This window comes from Moschus berezovskii, chromosome 28, assembly GCF_049115385.1.
Source record: "Moschus berezovskii isolate FMDL1 chromosome 28, NW_MosBer_1.0, whole genome shotgun sequence".
In the NCBI taxonomy this organism is placed as follows: Eukaryota; Metazoa; Chordata; class Mammalia; order Artiodactyla; family Moschidae; genus Moschus; species Moschus berezovskii.
Window position 1 is genome coordinate 23,197,553 of NC_142487.1, and position 20,757 is coordinate 23,218,309.

The 20,757-nt window shown below is 42.4% G+C and overlaps 1 protein-coding gene across 22 annotated transcripts in view; it reads right to left on the minus strand.

Annotated features, from left to right (window-relative positions):
* Positions 1 to 652: 652 nt before the first annotated feature.
* TCF4 (transcription factor 4) overlaps positions 653 to 20,757 on the minus strand; it is a 385,990-nt gene continuing 365,885 nt past the window's right edge. For 16 of the 22 annotated variants that reach the window (XM_055417410.2, XM_055417421.2, XM_055417404.2 and 13 more), the window contains 5 exons: positions 11,451 to 11,586; positions 9,686 to 9,848; positions 6,128 to 6,357; positions 5,435 to 5,575; positions 653 to 5,281 (listed from right to left, as the gene is read on the minus strand). In XM_055417410.2, the coding sequence (XP_055273385.1) occupies positions 5,439 to 5,575; positions 6,128 to 6,357; positions 9,686 to 9,848; positions 11,451 to 11,586 (666 nt within the window). In that variant the 3' untranslated portion in view covers positions 653 to 5,281; positions 5,435 to 5,438. The remainder of the gene's footprint in view (positions 5,282 to 5,434; positions 5,576 to 6,127; positions 6,358 to 9,685; positions 9,849 to 11,450; positions 11,587 to 20,757) is intronic. The other 6 variants (XM_055417409.2, XM_055417408.2, XM_055417407.2 and 3 more) reach the window with 1 other exon arrangement.

Here is a 20,757-nt window from a genome sequence, read left to right on the forward strand (position 1 = left end):
TCTGTACATTTCCCCCCCCCATCATAGATGACACGCATCAGTTTGTACAAGTTAGAAAAAAGCCCGTCTGGTTGCTTACATCTGGATTAAGTCAACAGAATCAACCAGAAGTAGTGGGGTGGGTAAAGTCTGAGAAAGTATCCATACAGTGGAATATTAACTGTGGCTAACAACAGTCAATTCTTTACAAAGTGATACAAAAGAAATCATTTCAGAATTTTGACTGAAAAGATCTAGCTGAGGAGGTTCTGGCAAACAGTTGACCAACTGATCCAAAAGTTTAAGGCTGACTTGACTTAAGATGCAGCCCAACCAAAAACACTGGCAGCAATGGCGCAGTTCAAAGCTCTTCAAATGCATAGCTTCCGTGATAACATGTATGTTAATTAGATTCCTTCAATTAGTTAATCCTCTAGACAATTTTCTTTTTGTTTTGCATGCATCTGGTTCCACTTTCATTAAGGGCATCTCTTCCTTGGTCAATCATGTGCTTTGCTTTTCAATTTGTTTTTATGATTTTCTTTTTTTTGGTATGTTTTGTTTGTTAAGCTGTTAATACCTCCAACACTTGGAAAATGAAATCTAGATGCGGTTTTACTTACAGCAGAGAATCAGAGCTCTATGGACAATGCAAAATGAAATGAAACAAGTATCAGAAACAGTTTATAAAAATGGCACATTTATTGCTACAGAACGGTCATGTACATGACTTCATCGAATAACTACAGATGGGAAACAGGTAATGGCCTAGACCAAGCTGGGTTTGTTTTTGTCTTGAAGGAACTCCAGCACACAACCTGTTTGGACACTTCTACAAATCAGAAATACACCAAAAACATGAAAAAATCGAGGCACTCAGCCACACATTGAAAACAAGGTGTAACTGTTTATCTTTTTTTTTTTTTGAAGTGTTTTCCCTTTTTTTCTTTTTTTAACAATTTTTTTTTTCGTTTTTAATGCTGCAGCTATGTGTACAGTCGCAAAAATTTTCCCCGCTGCGACCTACAACTAAAAAAAAAACAAAAAAAACAAACAAAAAAAGCTACCATACAGTTTCATCTCAGTAACACATGGTAAAATAACATCTTTTAAATAGTAAAATAAAGTAACAAACTTTTACTCATAATGATTCCAAAAATCTACAAAGAAGAAATATTCAGAATCTGACAATTTTTTTTTGTAATATTCATGGTATAAAAGGATTGCTCCTGCGAAAAATAAGCCAAATATATTTTTTATTTTTAAATTTAGTTTTTTCTCCTACTAGGGTGTACTACGGTCTATTTTATAGCAAAAAGAGCACTAGACGAACAAAGCTTTATAACAAAAAGCCAGGCACTGATACATGGTAAGTCTCTGCTTTTTTTTTTTTTCTTATCTTCACTTAATTGCATCACAAGTAACAAGAATGAAAAAGGCCACAGTTCATATATTTTCACCATTACATATGTCTATAATACTTGAAATGAGTATGGCAAAACCAGCACTGCACAAAGATGAGTCCACTTCAAGTCCCATGAGAAAGAGCATGTCTCTAAAGAAAAACAAACAGAACGAAAGCAAAATAAAGAGAGAGGCCTAGAGGCCTTGGTGCCCCATTGTGTTGGAATTCCTCATATTCCATCTTGACATTTTTTTGTTTCCAGTCAGCCAGCAGACTAAATTTTTGTGCTTGTTTATGCTGAAATTGTTTCATTCCTGACTCAAGTTCACTTTTGGACACAGATCATATTCTGCCTGTTGGATCCAAGACGAAAATCCTCTTAACCCCAAGTCTTGGTTCAACACCCTCCCCACCCCCACCCCCGCAATCCCTCATCAAAATAAAGATCACAAATTAAAAAAAAAAAAAAAATCAAGAAATAGAAAAAAAAAGCAAAAGACAAAAAAGGAATCGGAAGACTGAATCAGAACCAGTTGCGTTACTGGGTGGACTGACAGTTGTATGAACATTAGTGTTCCTTGCAGCTACACAAGACAAATGGGAAAAATGTATAGATGCACAGGTCCCTAGTCTGCATACTCATAAATTACTTGAATGTGGAGGTGGATCAACCGTTCCAAGTTGCTTTTAAAGTCCAACTCTCTTCAACAGATCCCCAGCCTAAGTTTCATCATATACATAGTGTAGTATGGACCCTTAGGAAATGCCTGTATAGTACTTTAATCCGAACTGTCTTCTGCTAAATTTCATCCGAAAATCCAGCGCAGAATACCAATATCTTACCTGGGTTTGATAATCACAAAACAAGAAGAGAAAAAAAACACACTAAAAAGGCCACATTCCCTTTCATCTTTTTTTTCTTTTCTTTTTAATGGGGATACAACCCAATGTATACGGATGGCCGCGGATGTTTCTCCACCAAGCAAAAAGTAGTGAGCAGCATTGATGGCCATTAGAAAAGCTTTCCACTTATTTCCAAAGGGAATTCCACAATAGAGGTATTACATGACTGATTAATGAATGGGTCAAAGCTGGTGAACAGTAAATTGCAGCTTTTACTCGGTTTGAGTGAGAACAAAATATAAAGCACCAATTTAAAAAATAACCCAAGAACTACAATTTAATTTTTTTTTTGCTTTGTTTACAGATTTGAAAATCTTTAAATCAGCTCTATGAAAGCACCTTGATGATAACATGTATCAAAAAGTGCCAATCTTAAAATGTACATCAATGGAGTGTTTCCAGTTCCCTAAAGAGTAAACACCGTATTTTCCTCTATACACTTATCCTGAATGTGATCAGAAGATACCTGCTTCCTATATAATATTGTTCCTAGGGATACCCGCCTTGATAAGAGTATACAAAATGAGTGCAGAATGTACCACTACAAGGAAATCTTCAACATACTGAGAGTACAAGTACACAGTTTCCATTATTCAGGAGGTTCTCTGAGCCCCTTTGTTCATCCATTTTCATAGGGAAGCCTCAAAATAACGTTTCATGAAGTCTGATTCCTGCTATTCTAAGGTCTTAATCCACCTCCACATTTTAGGAACTTATCAACAAATCAAAGTATTTCCGTTTTATCGCTACTGACCATATTTACAGTTTTCAACACACACACAGCTAATCAAAATGTTTATGGATTTGTAAAAGATGACCACGTGGTAACTATCTTATTTGTTCTTACATTTTCAGAAATGAACATAAAATTCAGATTCTTGTAGCTCACTATTTCAATGAGACGGTTTTTAAACCACACCGTTTCAAAAAAAAAAAGAAACAAAAACCAATACAATGTATTAAAACACATAATAACAAGAGTCTACATGTAAAAATATAACTTTTACATACACAATTTCAAAATAATGATACGTTTGCCATTTGTTGCATAAAATTTACAAATGTATTTCATTACTATATAACTGGCAAAACAGGAGAACAGATGGAACATTTAGACCATTTCAATGGGTTTATGGCATTTACTCAGTGCTGATAGGTGGAAAAACTACTTGAACAAGGGATTTTTTTTTTTTCTTAATACATGCCAAGATTGTGTGGCTGTAAAAATAGAAACGAGTTAGAGACAAAAGGATGCTGACAAATACTTAACTAGGAGCACTATTTCTTTACTGCACTATACACCAAAGTCAATCATTATAAAGATTCACAATGGAAGTTGGTTCAATTGTGCCCAGACGTCAAAGCTAGCTATCTGATGAGTTGCTGTGCCATAGCTTGATCTATGTTTCTATCAAATATGTTAAGTATAAACTTCATTCATACTGGCCAGAGAAATACTGCACTACCCCTCCTCAAGAAAGTGCAACTTAATGCTTTAGGACTTATAAGGCTTGATATAATGCTGCATGATGATTGAATATTGGCATTTTTTTTTTTTTCAGACAAAGGAGGAGGCAGTTAAGTCATTCTACATCTTAGTAAACCCATTTTGAAAAAAAGAAAATCAAGAAAGCAACAAAATCAATCAGCTCTGTCACACTACTTGCAATTTTCTCGTTGGATGGTTGTTGAACTTTACTTGTTTTTTTTTGTTTTTGTTTTTTTCCAAAAATCTGACCATGTATTCAGAAACACCTCACTGCACACTACTTCGGCTACACATGTAGGTAACACTTTAATCATTTTGTTAAATCACAGCCACTTTGATTATGTTATGTTTCCGATGATATAAACATTGGAAGGCACAGTGGTAACATTGTAGCATTCTAACCTTGTACCTCTGAAAATCCCAGAAGAGGGTCACAAACGCAACATTACAATTCAGACAAACTCTTTGCCATGTCTTGGTAATGCTGCTTGTTAATATCTACACATGATGTGACTTTTAAGTCCTGTGTTCCCAAAAGACTGAAGAAACAATTTTCTACTTATTTATGAATGAAAAGCAACATCAGGGTCAGCATTTCATCCTGTGCTACCCACTCCGGAAACAGAGTTGGCGCTACAGGTTACGAGAACAAACCAGGGAGAGGGACAGAAATCAGACCCAAAAAAAAAAAAAAAAAACAAAACCAAAAACAAAAGAAACAAAAAAAAAAACCTCCGTATTTACAGTAAAATCTTTCTTTTAAAAAAGTTAATCAGTTACTATTTTTTTACAGGAGAAAAAAGTCTGAAACGAACAAAAGCTTACCATAGTCACTAAATTTTTAATATATATTTATATATATATTTATATATATATTTGTCATAGGTCTATAAGATCCATCTGTTCCTCCTACCCTAAGGAATGGCTAATGTTATCACTTCGCTGTCATCAGGATATTTGCTGGTTTTGTTACGAGGGCAGCCGGGCTTCCCTTATTCGATATCCGGTCATTATAAACACTAGCTGACTTGAATACCAACAAAACGGTCATGTCGTTTTCTTCAGAAGTACACTTTTTCATTATTGCAAGTTTACAATTTTTTTTTAAATTAAATATTTTTTTTTCAGACTTACAAATTAATTATATACTTTTTTTTTTTTTCTCCAAAAGAAGTTTAGGCACAAATGCATTGTTCCACAGTGTGGAAGATTGCCGTTCAGTCTCTGGGCCGCGTCTCAGCCGCACGCACTGCAACATTCCGAATGATATGTCAGAGAGTCAACCCCTAAGTTGCACGGTTTTTTTTCCTTCTTTGTTTGTTTGTTTTTCGGTTTTTTGATCATTGGGAATGCTGAAACCTCTTGCGTCTGCGATTCATAACTACTCAGACTTGTCTTATATTACAAAAAAAGGGGTTAAGGAGAAGTGTTCATGTGGGTTTAAGATAATACAGCTGTTAAGGAAGTGGTCTCTCGGATTAATGAAGCAATGTGGCAACTTGGACCTGAGAGGAGAGAGAAAGCTGAATTAGTATGTTTGCAACGCAGAAGGGAAGCTTTCCTTTTTAAACCCGCGCCCCGCACCCCAGGCAGGGAGAAACTGCGCGCGTTTGGGTCTCGGGCCGAGGCGCCTCCGGAAGCGCGGGGAGCTCACTTGCCCTTTCACATCTGTCCCATGTGGTTGGACGCGTCCCCCATGCCGGGGTGGGGGCCCGCCAAGGACAGCGGGGGCGGCTCTGAGGACACCTTCTCTTCTTCCCTCCTCTTCAGACACGCGGCCTTCGGGTTCAGGTTCCTTTCTGTGGAGGAGAGCAGGCGGGAGTCACGACAGGTGCGGCCGCCCCCGGGGCCTGCTGACCCTCCCCGCCGGCTCTAAACTAAACGGGAGGCCCGGGCGGGAGAAGGCGCTGCGGCGGCCGAGCGCCCATCCACCTGCCTGGGCAAACTGCGGGCGCTTCCCGGTCTAACAAAGTTGGGGAAGCAGGTATTTGCTGTTTAGTCGCCAGGTCAGGTTCCACTCTTTTCCGACCCCGTGGACTGCAGCCCGCCAGGCTCCGCTGTCCAGGGGGTGCTCCGGACAGGAAGGCCGGCGTGGGCCGCACGGCCTCCTCCAGGGGATCGTCCCGACCCGGGGATGCAGCCCGCGGCCCCTGGGCCCCCTGGGAAGCCCCAAGCAAAGCTGCGGAGCCGGGATGTCGGAGTGGACGCAGGGAAACGCCCGGCTCAGCTGTAAGAAGGTTCCTGCGGCTTCATGACAGGGGACAGCGGGGCTGCCTTGCAGGCTCCCGTGTGGCTGAACCGCGGCAATGGCCCCGGGATGCTAGGGGAGCCGGCCGCCCGCCCGCCCTGACCTCGGACTTGCTGCTCCAGGCTGAGGATGACGGCCACGGCCTGGTGGAGGATCAGGAGCTTGGTCTGCGGCTTGTCGCTCTTGAGGTGCAGCTGCACCATGCGGCCCAGCTCCTTGAAGGCCTCGTTGATGTCGCGCACGCGCAGGCGCTCGCGGGCGTTGTTGGCCATCCGCCGCTCCTTCTCCCGCTCCGCCTTCTGCTCGGGCGTCAGGTCCTCGTCGTCGTTATTGCTGCGGACACAGGGCAAGACGCGGCATTTTCTAATGGCGGGGGGGCGGAAAGGGGCGGTTGCTAAATTCCCTCCGTGCATTGCTTTGGTTATGACAGTCCCTCCGTGAGACATTCAGAGTCTCCCAGACATAAAACCCAAACCCAACAGGAGAGGGTCAAACTGGGGTCCCAAGTGCACCGTATGGTTAGAAGGGAGCAAAAAAGGGAAAACAAGGCTCTCGTCCATAAAGCCACGTGCGGCAAAGCAGTGCACGGTCAACTCCGGCTCAAGCTACACTCCAGGACCACAATCCAGAAAGTGCTGTAGACTGAAGCTGTTTTTTTTTTTTCTCTTAACTTTCATACTGTGACATGTGAAACCTGACAGAAACAAGGGATTGAAAAATGATGTGGATACTTCAAAATTAACACGATGCAGCTCAAACAGGATTCAGAAGGTTCTACATTCAAGACAATGGGAGTGAACACCAGGGCCTGTTCCAAGCTGACCAAGCTTGGAAGGCTTGGCCAGGCCACTTACTGTATCCGAGTCTCACTTTGTCCATGTATTAAATAGCAAGGTTAGAAAAACATCATCTCCATAACCTTTAACCTTATGGATGTTTACGGTCACCAGACAGGTTGGGAAACCTGAGTTTCAGGCAAACCCAAGCCAACCCAACTCAAACTTAGGGGTTATCAATGACCATGACCTCATCGTGAGACAAAAATGAAGCCAAAAAGCTGATCTCTGATTGTGAGAACAGAAATGATTCCCATCAAAGGCTTGGTTGGAGCCAGCAGTCTAGAAAGACAAGGTGACTTCGACTTCTGGGTGAGATTCTGATAAATTAGAAACTTTTCAATGGGAGGCAGATAGGATGATGAGCGACCTGGAAAGCCTGTCATATCAGGAGGATTTCATGGCATCAAGGTTTCTGTTTCTGGGCAATCACGTAAAAAAGAGAGGCGTGGGAGATGCCTTCGAAAGAACAGAGCAAGGAACTCCAAGTGGAACAGTCTGAATTAACATGAACAAGAACCTTTTTTGAGTAAGAGAGACAATAAAAATGACATATATTTCCCTCAAAAGCAACAGTCTCCATTATAAGGAGTAAAACGGCAGTGACCATCTGTAAGGATGTCAACCTAGAGATCTGAGCACTGACCCCAAGGACCAACAAGGTGAGCCTCAACCTTAAAATTCCATGAATCTGAAAGGCTCACAGAATAAAGATGCAAATCATAACGTTTCAGAGCTGGAGGGACATGTGGGAAGCCATCTTCAATGTGCTCACGTCAGTGTACACTTAAGGAGTACTGGCTTAAAATCTACGGGTCCAGGACCTCCCTGGCAGTCCGATGGTCCAGACTCTGCGCTTCCACTGCCGAGGACCGTGGGTTCGATCCCTGCTCAGGAAACTAAGATCCCATGTGCTGCTCAGAGGGGCCAAAACATTTTTTTTTTTTAAAGTTAAAAAAAAATTAAAAAATGAATGGCTCCAAATCTTCCACTGTGAAGAGTCTCTGTGTAACTTCCACACTGCGGTAAGGATGTACCATGAAAAAGAAGACCCAGTCAGGCAGAAATGGAGTGAATTCCCGGCTGCAGCACACGCTGCCCATAAAGATGACATACGTAAGTCAGCCAAGAGCACTTGCAAGGGAGGCAGACGCCAAAGAAAGATGCTTTAAGGCTCGGCTCGTCTTCCCGCAGGTTAAACTCCCTTCCAGATGGGACTGTCTGCCTTGGATGTGCGCTGGTGAATGCACAACCGAACTGAGCCCAGAGGAAGGCTGTCTCTCTCTCTGCATCTGCTTCTCTTCCTCACTTCCTCTGCTGGCCCGTCTCTCTCTCATCCACGACCTTGGCCAATGCCAAGGAATTCAGGGTGACTATGAATTCATGCCCACAGCCCACCACAAAAATAGGATGTAACAAGCAAAATGAGAACAGAGTTGAGTTTCTGCTGGTCCTGTCCTGAAGGTAAAAATTTGGGTAATGTTTTTACAGAGCAAACGCGTGCCACAGTTTTTTCAAAGTGGGGCTGAAAATGGGAAATTGTTTTCCAAGTGTATTCAAATGGGTTATCCATTTATAAGTTGTTTATGCAAACAAAACTGCCTAGATTTGGAAAGCCTTGCCAGACAACAGTTTTGGAGGCCTAGGTGAATGTCAAGAGAGTGACCTTTAAAACAAGAAGGTTCTTAACAGCAAGTTTAAATGCTGCACTGAGACTTCAAAGCATCAGTTGATAATGCATGCGTTATGGCCACTAGTTAAGTTGCCAAGAGTTGACTGAATTAACAGAGAAATTGCTAAGGATGTTGGAAAGGTGTAAGCTCGAAGCTTCCAGAATTTTCAAAACTGTGGTAGAACTTAGTAGTAAAACGTATCTCATAACTACAAAGGCAATATGAAAAGATGGCACGTCCTTAATTCCTAAAGGACCCTAGGCATAACCTTGTGAACGACAGCCTCTAAAAAGGAAGTATCAGACTTCTCTGGTGGTCCAGTGGCTAAGACTCTGTGCTCCCAACACAGGGGGCCTGAATCTGACCCCCGGTCAGGGAACTAGATCCCACAGGCCCACACTAAGACCCAGGGCAGCCAAGCAAATATTTTTTATAAAGGGAGGTACTGTTGTAGTACAACTCATTAAATTTCCAAATAAAAACTATTCAAGAGCCCTGAGGCAAAGAACGTGGGTATCACGATGTTCAAAAAAGTCCATCTGCTTGTCAGACTACAGTTCAAGGAGACAGATTCTAATTTAAAGATACTGGGGACCTGAGAAAACTGACCAGAAGCTATTTTCCTGCAACTGCATTTTCTGTAGAAAGGACTAGCCAAGAAAAAAAAAATTAGCAACATAGGTACTGCTCTTATACATATATATCAACATGTGTAGACTCAGGCTGGGAAATCGGTACTTTCTCACTTTCAAGGGAAGAAAAAAGTTACAACTGCACATACGTCAATTGAGCTTTCAATAGCAATAGGATCTCTTTTTAGAAGTATTTTCGGAAGAACATGTCCGACCAAATTCGTAGAATAGGCAGTCTTACAAATCGACTGCTTGCATTTGAATTGGTGGTAAATTGTTTTTGCCGCGTGTCATTATCAGCACTGGGTCCAAATTCATAAACGCAAAGGCAGTTTCGGCTTTCCTAGAGTGCAGGTATCTCAACCGATACGTTCGTGCCTCTAGAGCAAGCCTTTCCATTTTCGTTTTTAGCTGCAGATTTACCTCCCAGGAAAAAACTGAATAGTTTCTCCCTGTTCTGTTCACTTCATCAAAGTCCAATGAAGGAACTGAATGAAGCGACAGCACTGCACACTGTTACCTAGATCTTGACCTAGTAATGGATTTGATATCCTTCTTGTCCTCATCTAATTTCTTGTCCTCGGAAGATTTCGTGTCTTGCAGGTTCTCGTCACCCTCGTCGTCGGATTTGATCTCAGAGCTGCCGGAGGAGACACTCTGGCCCTGCAAGCCTGGTGGCATGCCTGCAGACCAAAAAAAAAAAGAGACCAGGTGACACACCCACCAAAGCCTCGAGGCACAGACACACACACCCCAGGCTGGAGGGCTGCTGGCTATTCGTTTCAGACAGCCCAACTGTGTTATCTGTCACTTTTCTCATCATCTTTGGTGAAGTTTCAAAAATGCACCTGCAGAAACAAGTTATCCCTGCATTGGCTCTGAGGTTAAATTCTATTTTGCAATCTTTTGGAGTAGATGGTAATTTCACTGTCTACAAAACATCAACTTAATTGCAATGAAAATCATAATCATGAAAATCACACACCTCAATGTTCTGATTAAGAACCCAAGTAAATATCAGCTATTATATTGAGTTTCTTCCATATGCAATGATTTAATAGAAAAATGTCCTTAAAATATAATTTCCACGGAGTACGCTAAATATGTACAGTCAAGACTTCAATAGATACCCTAATGATATTCTGAAATTAGGCTTCTCTTATCCTCGAGGAGTAATCAGTGTTTAAAAATGGTACATGTGGAAAGCAGCTCAACGAAGACATTTCTAGCTCTTCCACTGCTCAACTTTCCAAGATCACAATATATTTTAAAACATGCCCCAAATGCAATCAGTTATTTCTAAGGTAGAAGTGTGTCTATTCAGTATTTCCTTCCATCTGTAATCTATGGGGTTCAGAATCTTGTCCCTCCAAAAGCTGATCAGGGGACCAGGAGTATGCTTATCCCCTGGAAGCCCGTTAGAAATGCAGAACCCAGACTAACTGAATCAGAATCAGCATTTTAATAACATCCTCAGGTCATGCTTGCACACAATAAGAAGGGTTGACCTAAGACAAAGAAAACCCAAAGGCTCTTCAAAAGAAAGGGCCATCAAAGTCTGACTATTCAGATAAAAATGGGCAGGCATACCCACATATAGTTAATACTCAGATTCTTACAATGCTTAATACTTGGACAAATGCTTACACATATTCATTACTGTGGCACCGTTGGCACGTTTTCTTCTCAATGTGAGGGCAACGAGGTGTTACAGAAGCATCTCTTGGTCACTGGGCCAGCCAGTTGCAGAGGGACCTGGGACCCAGGTCTTGCTCCTGTGGCCCAGCCACCAGGGGTCTTGGAAAGTCGAAAGGACTCAGGGGTATGGTGCAGTCAGGATGGGGCCGGATGACTCATCCGACCAAGTCCCATTTTTGAAAATGTACCTACATTTCCTTCCATCTTAAGCAACAAAAACCCATTTCCTTCCTTCCTCTTCATTTGGAAACATCACTGTCAGGCTACGACTAACCACATTAAAGGATCTGGATGAGTGCAATGTGGAAATAGCTAAAATCACATTTCCTCTCATCAGTATCTGGTCTCATCCCCTGCTGCAAACAGGAGCAGGGTTTCAGAGGATGCTGGAGGAAAACAGTTACCGAAGAAACACAATTAGCCGTCGACGTTCGAAAGCCTTTCCTATTTACTTACCATCTTGGTACCGAAACGGCTTCGTGGTTACGGGCTAGTGCTTCCCGAGGGATGAATGCCAAGGAGGCACCGCAGGCACACGGGCTCTGCTGTTTCAGGGAGATGAGACGTGCCCCCGGAGGCGGACCTACCTCTGTAAGGGTCCTGGGGTGGGTTCAGATCAGGGGAAGTGGCCGACTGGACGGGCAGCTGTGGCACTGGCACCTGGTTCGGGACGAGGGAGTGGCTGCCTCGCAGGGCCACGCCGTCTTCACGATGGGCCCCGACCTGAGAGAACGAGAGGGACCGTGGAGGTGAGCGGGCATCAGAGGTGCGGCCCCAAGGACCCAAGGGAGGAAGACCAGCCTGTGAAAACAAGACTCCCCGGCGCCTTTCACTAGAGGGCGCTGAAGGACCACACATGCAGCTACAGTCCTCGGCGAAAAAAAACACTTAACGCTCAGTAAGATGCCGTGCTGTACATCCAGTGACAAATATGGCAGAGGAGCTCAGGCAGGTAAAACGTCAAATTGTCTCCCAGGGTGCTGCGGTGGAGCGTACTGATTCGTACCCATCTGCCTTCTATCATGTCCGCCAACAGATCTGACAATTATCTTAATGCCCATATGCTTAATTGTGGGCTTCTCAATTCCCCCATTGCTATCGGAAATCCTACAGGAATTTCAATTTGGCATTCGACTTTCATTTCAGGGGATAAGATTCTCAGACCTGCCATGTTTTTTTTTTTTTTTTTTTCCATAATGCCAGCTAAGCCTCTGACAGCGGAAGCTACAACAGTATGGGACGTAGCCCCTGCTCGGTACAAATATAATAAAATGTCACCTGGCTTTCCAAAACTGGCAGCCCATTCCAAATTAATGTTTACTGTATTTCATCAGCTGCTGAGTTCCAAATCCAAAGGGGGACCGTTTCTGCCAATGCCACCATACCGGAAAATGTACCAATAAAGGTTTTATTAAACACACCAGTAATGCCATCATTGCCATGCAAATATGTTTGGACATTTTTCAATTTTATTTTATTTTTTTTAATATTCTGATCCTAGATAGACACCATATTGTAAATACTCTTGATGTCTCCAAGAATAAAATTATAGAGTACAGCATGATGACTTGGTCTGAAAAAAAAAAATACTGCTGAGTTTTTTATTAACTACTACTACCTACTCTGGGGTCCAGAGATGTTGAACCTATGGCACTGAGACAGCAATAGCTGACTTTTAGAGTGAACGCCTTCAAGTAAGACCACTGAGCATTTGGAAACCAAGAGGAACGTGAGTACAGTTTCACTGGCATTTCCAAGTAGTTATTTGTTAGCGTGTTGTTAGGTGAACACGGACGCAGGACAGTGGGTCTAACACTAAAGTATCTCTCCGTGAATTTATGCTCCTATGAATCAAAAAGTGTACGTTTTTTCCCAATCCGAAATAGAAAACCACAAAGCAAAATCTTCACTCTTTTGCTACCCAGTGTTTTAAAAGAATATTTCCGCAAAGTGCAACAACAATAAGAATCTGAACTGCAGCAATAAAATGCACAGAACCAAATGAAGCGTGTGCTATCTCAAGACAGCCTAGTATGAAGTGTCACCTTTACAGACTCCAAAACAATGCAGAAGATAATAATACGGGGGAAGGGGGAGGACCATATAAATCATACTAACTGCTGAGATTCAAAATGAAGCAAGAATAAAACTATTATACAGAGAATGGATAAACAACAAGGTCCTATTGTATAGCACAGGGAAATACATTAAATGCTCTGTGATAAAGCATAATGGAAAAGAATATGAAAAAGAATGTATATACCTATGTATACAGTGGACAGCAGAAATTAACACAACACTGTAAGCCAACTCCACGTTTTTTATAATTTTTTAAAAGTAATTTTAAAATGATTTTTTTTTTTAAAGATAAAATACAGCAAGAAGAGCAAAGGATTTAAGGACTCAGGCGCACTGGGAAGTTTAGATGAACGTTGCAGCTGAGAGATCTGGGGAGTCTGGTGCTGTCTGTCCTCTGAGGGCCTGTGCGCCTCCCCAGAACAGTCTGGAAGCTGGTCAGTTCCTAGTGATATGTGGGTGCTTCAAGTACATTAAGAACCTGATTATCTTCCAAAACAGCTTCTCCACCTCCACCACAAGTTGGCCTCCTTGGACACTGCATCCACTGGTCCTGGATTTAACTTCCAGAGTCCCATGGAGTAAGCGTCAGCCCTTTTCACATATTTAACACTCCTGCCACGCATCTGTAACTGAAGCCCGACCTCCTGCAGGCAGACCATGCCCACCCAGTTCCCTGCGACCGTTTCTCACTCTTTGTGTATGTTTTCAGTTCCCTTTCATACCAAAGAGTGATAGCTTTTTTTCCACTTTTATATTTGTGCAATTAGAAGACTGATTCAATCAATGACTATCCTTTCATTCTAAGATGTCAACTTGCAAGCATGAATTTTACAGGCCCTGATCAAATGGCAGCTCTTTAAGACCATTAATCAGTGTAACCTAAATAATTATCCAACTGCTGATTCATAGTTACTGGATTACATTTCTTTCCACAAAGGATGAGTCTAAGTTGGAATCACTGAAGGTAACCACCAGTCTGAGCATGGCGGAGATTCCCATACCCTCCTATTTTAGAATCATTCTGTTAAAACACTCAAGCCTTCTTTGTGGGCAACTGAGATGCAATTCAAGGTTAAGACATTGCTTTACAATAACATATTCGGTTATTAATCCTGAAATTTTCTTCCCTTCTCGGTCACGTTTAGTTTTTAAAAGAACCCACACCCAGTGACCTTTCCATTTTCTCTGCCTCAATTAATATGACAGACAGCATAACTAAGTGAAAATTAACACAATGTGAGAGTTAAAAATATGCAGATTCTAACTGTAACTGGTTTCTTTACTTGTTATATGATCTTGGGTAAGTTACTCAAACCCCAAATGGCGAAAATAACATTGGAAGTGACAGTGAGTAAATCTCAGGTCTATTGCAAGGGGTAGTAAGTAGTATGCCGGACAGTTGGTACACAGAGATACACAATAATTACTGACACTGCTAGGTGCTTCAGCTGAGAATGCTTGCCTGCTACATGTAAATGAGCGCCTACACCGTTGAGGAAACCTGGGGAGTCAAGCTCCTTTCTCTTACGACCCTCTTTGCACTACATCTCTGTGCTGTTCATGTCCATTTGGTTTTAAATCTTTCTCCTGCAGAATGACAGCGAAATCTTAAATGATCTACAAATATGTTTGAGAAGGTGGTTGTTCTGACTAGATTCTGGCTTTTATCCACGCATGTTACCTAACTTTAATTTTCTGAAGATCACCTTTAGAGCCCCTGACATAATACACTGTTTTCCATAAAGGAAGTTCAAAACATTATCTGTGATATCAGAAGGCCCCTCTTGTAAACTACGCATACTCAGGAACAAGTGGGTCGACAATGACAGGTCTAGACCCACAGATCCATCGAGTCAGCTTGACTCTCCAGGGTCCACTCCAGTGCCCGTGTCTATGGAATAATACTCCAATTTGAAGAATTAGCTTTGCTCGGCTTGCTTCCTTGGCCACAGACAGCATTTCCTAACCCTATTTACTTCTCCCTCAGAAACATTATTGCTGGTCACATAAGAGACAAGGAAAAAAACCACAGTGAATGGCCAGCACAAACCCATCAATAGAATAAGTCAGAAACAGATGGAGAAACCAATACTGCCATCTGTATATATGAGAGTCAGGATGTGCCCACTTACAAACATATAATAATGTAACTAGAAAAAAAACAGATTCCTTTAACCTACAAATCAATTCTAAGGATGGCACCCAGAAAATCCATATTTCATTAAAGTCCTATTTTGAGAACCTTTTCATCTAGATAAGCAATGAAGTTAAAAGGCAGCCAATGAAAACAGCTTTATCAATACTGACTGTAAAATTTTTTGCAGTCTTTAACAATAGAGTCTTCTTACAGTCACATACAATATGGTTTTAGATATATCTATGCTAAATTAAAAGACACTTACTCCTTGGAAGGAAAGTTATGACCAACCTAGATAGCATATTAAAAAGCAGAGACATTACTTTGCCAACCAAGGTCCGTCTAGTCAAGGCTATGGTTTTTCCTGTGGTCATGTATGGATGTGAGAGTTGGACTGTGAAGAAAGCTGATCGCTGAAGAATTGATGCATTTGAACTGTGGTGTTGGAGAAGACTCTTGAGAGTCCCTTGGACTGCAAGGAGATCCAATCAGTCCATTCTAGAGGAGATCAATCCTGGGTGTTCACTGGAAGGACTTATGCTAAAGCTGAAACTCCAATACTTTGGCCACCTCATGCGACAAGTTGACTCACTGGAAAAGACTCTGATGCTGGGAGGGATTGGGGGCGGGAGAAGACGGGGACAACAGAGAATGAGATGGCTGGATGGCATCACCAACTTGATGGACATGAGTCTGAGTGAACTCCGGGAGTTGGTGATGGACAGGGAGACCTGGCGTGCTGTGCTTCATGGGGTCACAAAGAGTCGGACACGACTGAGCGACTGAACTGAACTGAATGCTAAAAGTAGAAGACAGAACTAAATTATGAACGTTATTCAATAGTTGCTAATTGATCAGAGTATATTTATTCAGCATATATATCCTAATCTAGCTGATGCTGGTCATTCTGCGAGGTGCTGGGGATGCGTGGTGAATAACTTAGATGAGGGCCCTGGCCCATGTGAGGCTTACAGCGATCCTTGGTGGAATTTTCATGGAGTGATCAATTTACCGCGGTGATTTTAACAGGAAGGATGAGAAATTCATTCCACCTTGCCCAGGTAAAAGGAGATTTAACAGGAAGATTTCTTTTTGTTTTTTATTTCATTCATTAGAGGATAACTGTTTCACGATGGTGTGGTGGTCTCAGCCATACATCGATGCGAATCGGTCATAATTATTTACGTATCTTCTCCCTCCTGAGCCTCCCCTGCCGCCTTCCTCTGTCTAGGTCATGCCATGGCACCTGGCTGGGCTCCCTGTGTTATCCTCCCGCTAGTTACCTACTTCACACGGCAGTGTGTGCAAGCGGATGCTCCCTCCTCAAGCTGTCCTCCCTTCCCTTCCCCTGCAGTGTCCATGAGACTGTCCTCGATGTCTGCGTCTCCATTTCTTCTCTGTAAACAGGTTCACCACACGTAGTTGTTAATATAGCATATTTGTTTTCCACTTTCTGATTTACTTCACTCTGTATAGTAAGTTCTAGGTTCATCCTCTTCACTAGAACTGACTCAAATTTGTTCCTTAGGAATAAAACTACCATATGACCCAGCAGTCCCACTACTGGGCATATACCCTGAGAAAAATCAGACTTCTAAAAGACACGCACCCCAGTGTTCACTGGAGCACTATTTACAACAGCCAGGACATGGGAGCAACCTATATGTCCGTGGACAGATGAGTGGAAATGGATAAAGACGTTGTGGTGCATATACACAATGGAATATTACTCAGCCATAACAGGAAGATTTGGTGATGGAAGTTTAGGGCCTGGAGAACTCCTGGGACCTAAGGCCATCCCTTGTCCCCCAGGGGCCATCCCAGTCTCACCCACCTCTGTTGGTACCTCTCTCTCTGGCTTCTGCCCACTCAGGACTGCACCCTGGTCTCTTCTTTCACAGGAGCTCCCAGTACATCCTTCCGGGTTCTGAACCCGCCCCTAACTCTCTCTCTGTTTTAATATTTCTGAGCTCAGAATGCTGAGATCATCTGAGGGCCCAGCTCATCATTCTGAAGCAGATGTGGACCATCCCATGAACAGGCCAGCCTGGAATCAGATGTCCCCCTCCCCCAATTTGGTTGGACATACCCAAAGGTCCAACGGTAAGAAATCTGCCTGCCAACACAGGAGACATGGGTTCAATCCCTGGGTCAGGAAGATCCCCTAGAGAAGGAAACGGCAACCCACTCCATTATTCTTGCCTGGAGAAGCTCATGGAAAGAAGCCTGGTGGGCTACAGTCTATAAGGTTGCAAAGAGTCAGACACAACTGCTTCAAGTTAGCGCACACACACACACACATATACACACTCACACACGCACACACACAGAGAAGGGGAGCACAGTATAGGGACAAATGAGGTTACTTCCTGGAGTTTTCATTTTAAAACTCTCTCTCTGTGTCTCTGTGTGTGTGTATGTGTAGATGCAAATATGAAAATCACTTTAGTTTTATCATAGAGGGGAAAACCATCATAGTCCACCAACTCAAGCCAAGGCCAAGATGTCTAACTAAATTACAAAATTTAATAGCTGCCACAACTCCTCCAACATAAACAGATTTAAAAGATATGCAACTTCAAATGAGGTGGCTGCTGGCAACGCTGTTTTTATGTGGGGATGTGTGGAGAGTGCCCTGGTAAATATCCTTCTCCTGATCCTTGCGCTCACAACAGACATCACAAACAAAAAAGGCATTCAGTGTTTCTGCTCTCTTTGTTTCCAGGGAGTATTGTGAAAGTAATTATTCTGTTGTATTTAAGAGGCCTAGTGCATAGATGGGAAAATGTATTAAATTTCATTTGGCAGTTATTCAATCCTTGTTAATGTTATCTCCAGAGATAACTGCTTCAAAACAGGCTTTCAGACCTCAGTTCCTTCTCCTCTACCATAATCCTTCTAAAAGAGTGTAGGGTGGGAACTTCAGGAAACTTGTCATCAGTTTTTAGATCTGGAGATAATGACACAAAACCAGAAATGCTGTTAGAAACATTTTGGTATCTCAAAATGAAAGTCATGTTCAAAAATTTCCTTCTGACAGAGGTGTTTTTTAGAAAGAAGGAAAATAACAACAAGAGAATCGGCCCAGAAAAAAAGTCCTGGTAACTTTTACTTTTCTCTCTTTTAACTTTCTCTTGTTCTGCCATAATCATTAAAAAAAAAAAAAAATGTTGATGGGCTTTTTACTGTAATTAGACACCCATTGACAGAGAAAACAGTTTTGGTGTCTGAACTGTAATCTCCTCATGAAATATCAATTATACATGACAGTCAGAGAGTGCTAGATTTCAGTTTCAATTATCTTGCCAGATCTGTGTCATAACAGAGGAAAGCAAACATTTTCTCAAATGTGCAAAAAATACCATCGAGTCCAAAAGGGGCATCTTTCACAGAGGTGGGAAGTGGTCTTGCAAACTTTAATAGCTCACAGATGGGAACTCGGAAGTTCATGAAATAGCAGTGGTAGATACTGAGAAACAGTATCAGAGGCACTGAATTCTGTAGAAAACAAGAGTAGGCTTTGCAAACCAACTCTTTCGTGTGAGAAAGTTGTGGCATCTGGGACACCCTTCAACCACGAATATAATTTCCACATTCCTCAGTTTTAAAAAATTATCAGCCATTTTTAAAAATTCGTGTCATTACACACTGAAAGGACTTTTCACTCAAGTCAGATCTGTATTCAATTCTTTAGTTTGGATTTCGATTCTCAAAATGTTCATTGGGAGAAAACCTAATTTTCTTAAAAAAAAAAAAAAAAAAAAATTTTCCCCTCCCTAGAAATCTCACAGCTTCAACTATGCTTTATCTGAAAACAGAAGGTAATTTCTTACTGGGCAATTCTTGGAAATGAGTTTAATGCTTATTCCCCAGGTGATAAAATAACATTCGAAAGGATTTAAGCATGATATAGACGACCCTGACCTAGGCAGTGTTAAGCTGTCACGGGGTTAGCCAGGCTGAAACTCTCATGATGTCCACCAAAATGGTTAAAAATAAATGATTCTGTGATCAAGTTGGAGAAATGCAAATTGCAGTTATGTGATTTCAGTTCATCTTTTTTTTCTTTTTTCTTAACTCATAAGTTTCATCTATTAAAACTGTTTCATTTCTCTCCTCTGTATCCCCACCCTCTGCCCCCAGTACTTTACATCACTTTCCTACACCGGAAACTAGAACTGGATGCATGCAGCCCATCAAGCGGGGGACCTCGGGGGGTGGTTAGCAGAGTCCATTCCATCCCTTTCTGGCCTCGGGGAGCAGTGACTAAACCAGATGGAGGGAACTAAAGTTACTCCAAGCCTAGTGAACTAAGCCCACGCAGCACAGAGATTATGGTGCAAATTTGCAATTACTTTTAAGCAGCTTCTTTTGCTAGAGTGAAGGAAAAGACAACTGGACAACTTGATACGTATTGGAATTTCCGGTCCCTGCAGAATAAACACACCTGTGTCAGGCTGCCTGGCACACAAAGTGCTCTGTAGCTAGCCCAAGAAGTCTATTACTAGGGATTTATCCTTTACTAACAGGCTTTCATTAAAAAAAAAATTTTTTTTTAATTAATGTTTATTGGAGTTGACTTATAAAGCTGTGTTAGCTTCTGTTGTATAGCAAAGTGAATCACACATATACACTTACCCACTCTTTTGCAGAGTCACAGATGTAGAAAACAAACATGGTTACCAAGGGGAAAGGGAGGCAAACCGGCAGAGTGGGACTGACATATACACACTGCTATATGTAAAAACAAGAAGAATCTACTGTGCAGCACAGGGAACTCTACTCAACACTCTGTAATGACCTCTATGGGAAAAGAATCAGGCCTTTATGTTTAAAATGCTTTTCTTATTACGCAAGCAACACCTGCTGATGGTAACATATTTGGAAAAGCAATGCAAGTGTAAGGAAGCTTGTCTAATAAAACATTTCTTCCCCATCCCTTCTGAAATACTTAGCTTGTAAATGCTGTATCCTCTGCCCTGGGGCCCTTGCATATCAAGATTCTGGCATGGTTTTTCACTGTTCTATGGATTAAGTCTAAGATAGCTTATCAATACCTTATGCTCCGGGGTCCTTCTCCTGGACACCAAAGGAACACGCTGGTACCCTCCTGTTCTTAAACTCTTCATCTCCATCTTCAGTTACCTGCTTGTGGCCTCTCGTCTGCTGCCTTCACTCCCACATCCCCAAGGCCTGACCGAAGCCTTCTGTCTTCTGTCCCCCGGGACAGAAGGGCTGGTTTCCCCCCAGGACCCACTTTTATTTGTCCCACAGACCCCCTTAGTCTCATTCCTCCTAGTCTGCCTGGGTCTCCAGCACTCTCAACATCTTGCTGGATCTGGAGAGGGCTCTCCCCTCACTGTTAATGATGGACATCACTCAAGGCCATTGTCTATAGTAGGGCAGGGCATACACATCAAGGATGTTGTTTGGCGGCTATTCACAAAGACTATTGCTGCTGCTGCATCTCTTCAGTCGTGTCCGACTCTGTGTGACCCCATAGACGGAAGCCCACCAGGCTCCCCCGTCCCTGGGATTCTCCAGGCAAGAACACTGGAGTGGGTTGCCATTTCCTTCTCCAATGTGTGAAAGTGAAAAGTGAAAGTGAAGTCGCTCAGTCGTGTCCGACCCCCAGCGACCCCACGGACTGCAGCCTACCAGGCTCCTCCGTCCATGGG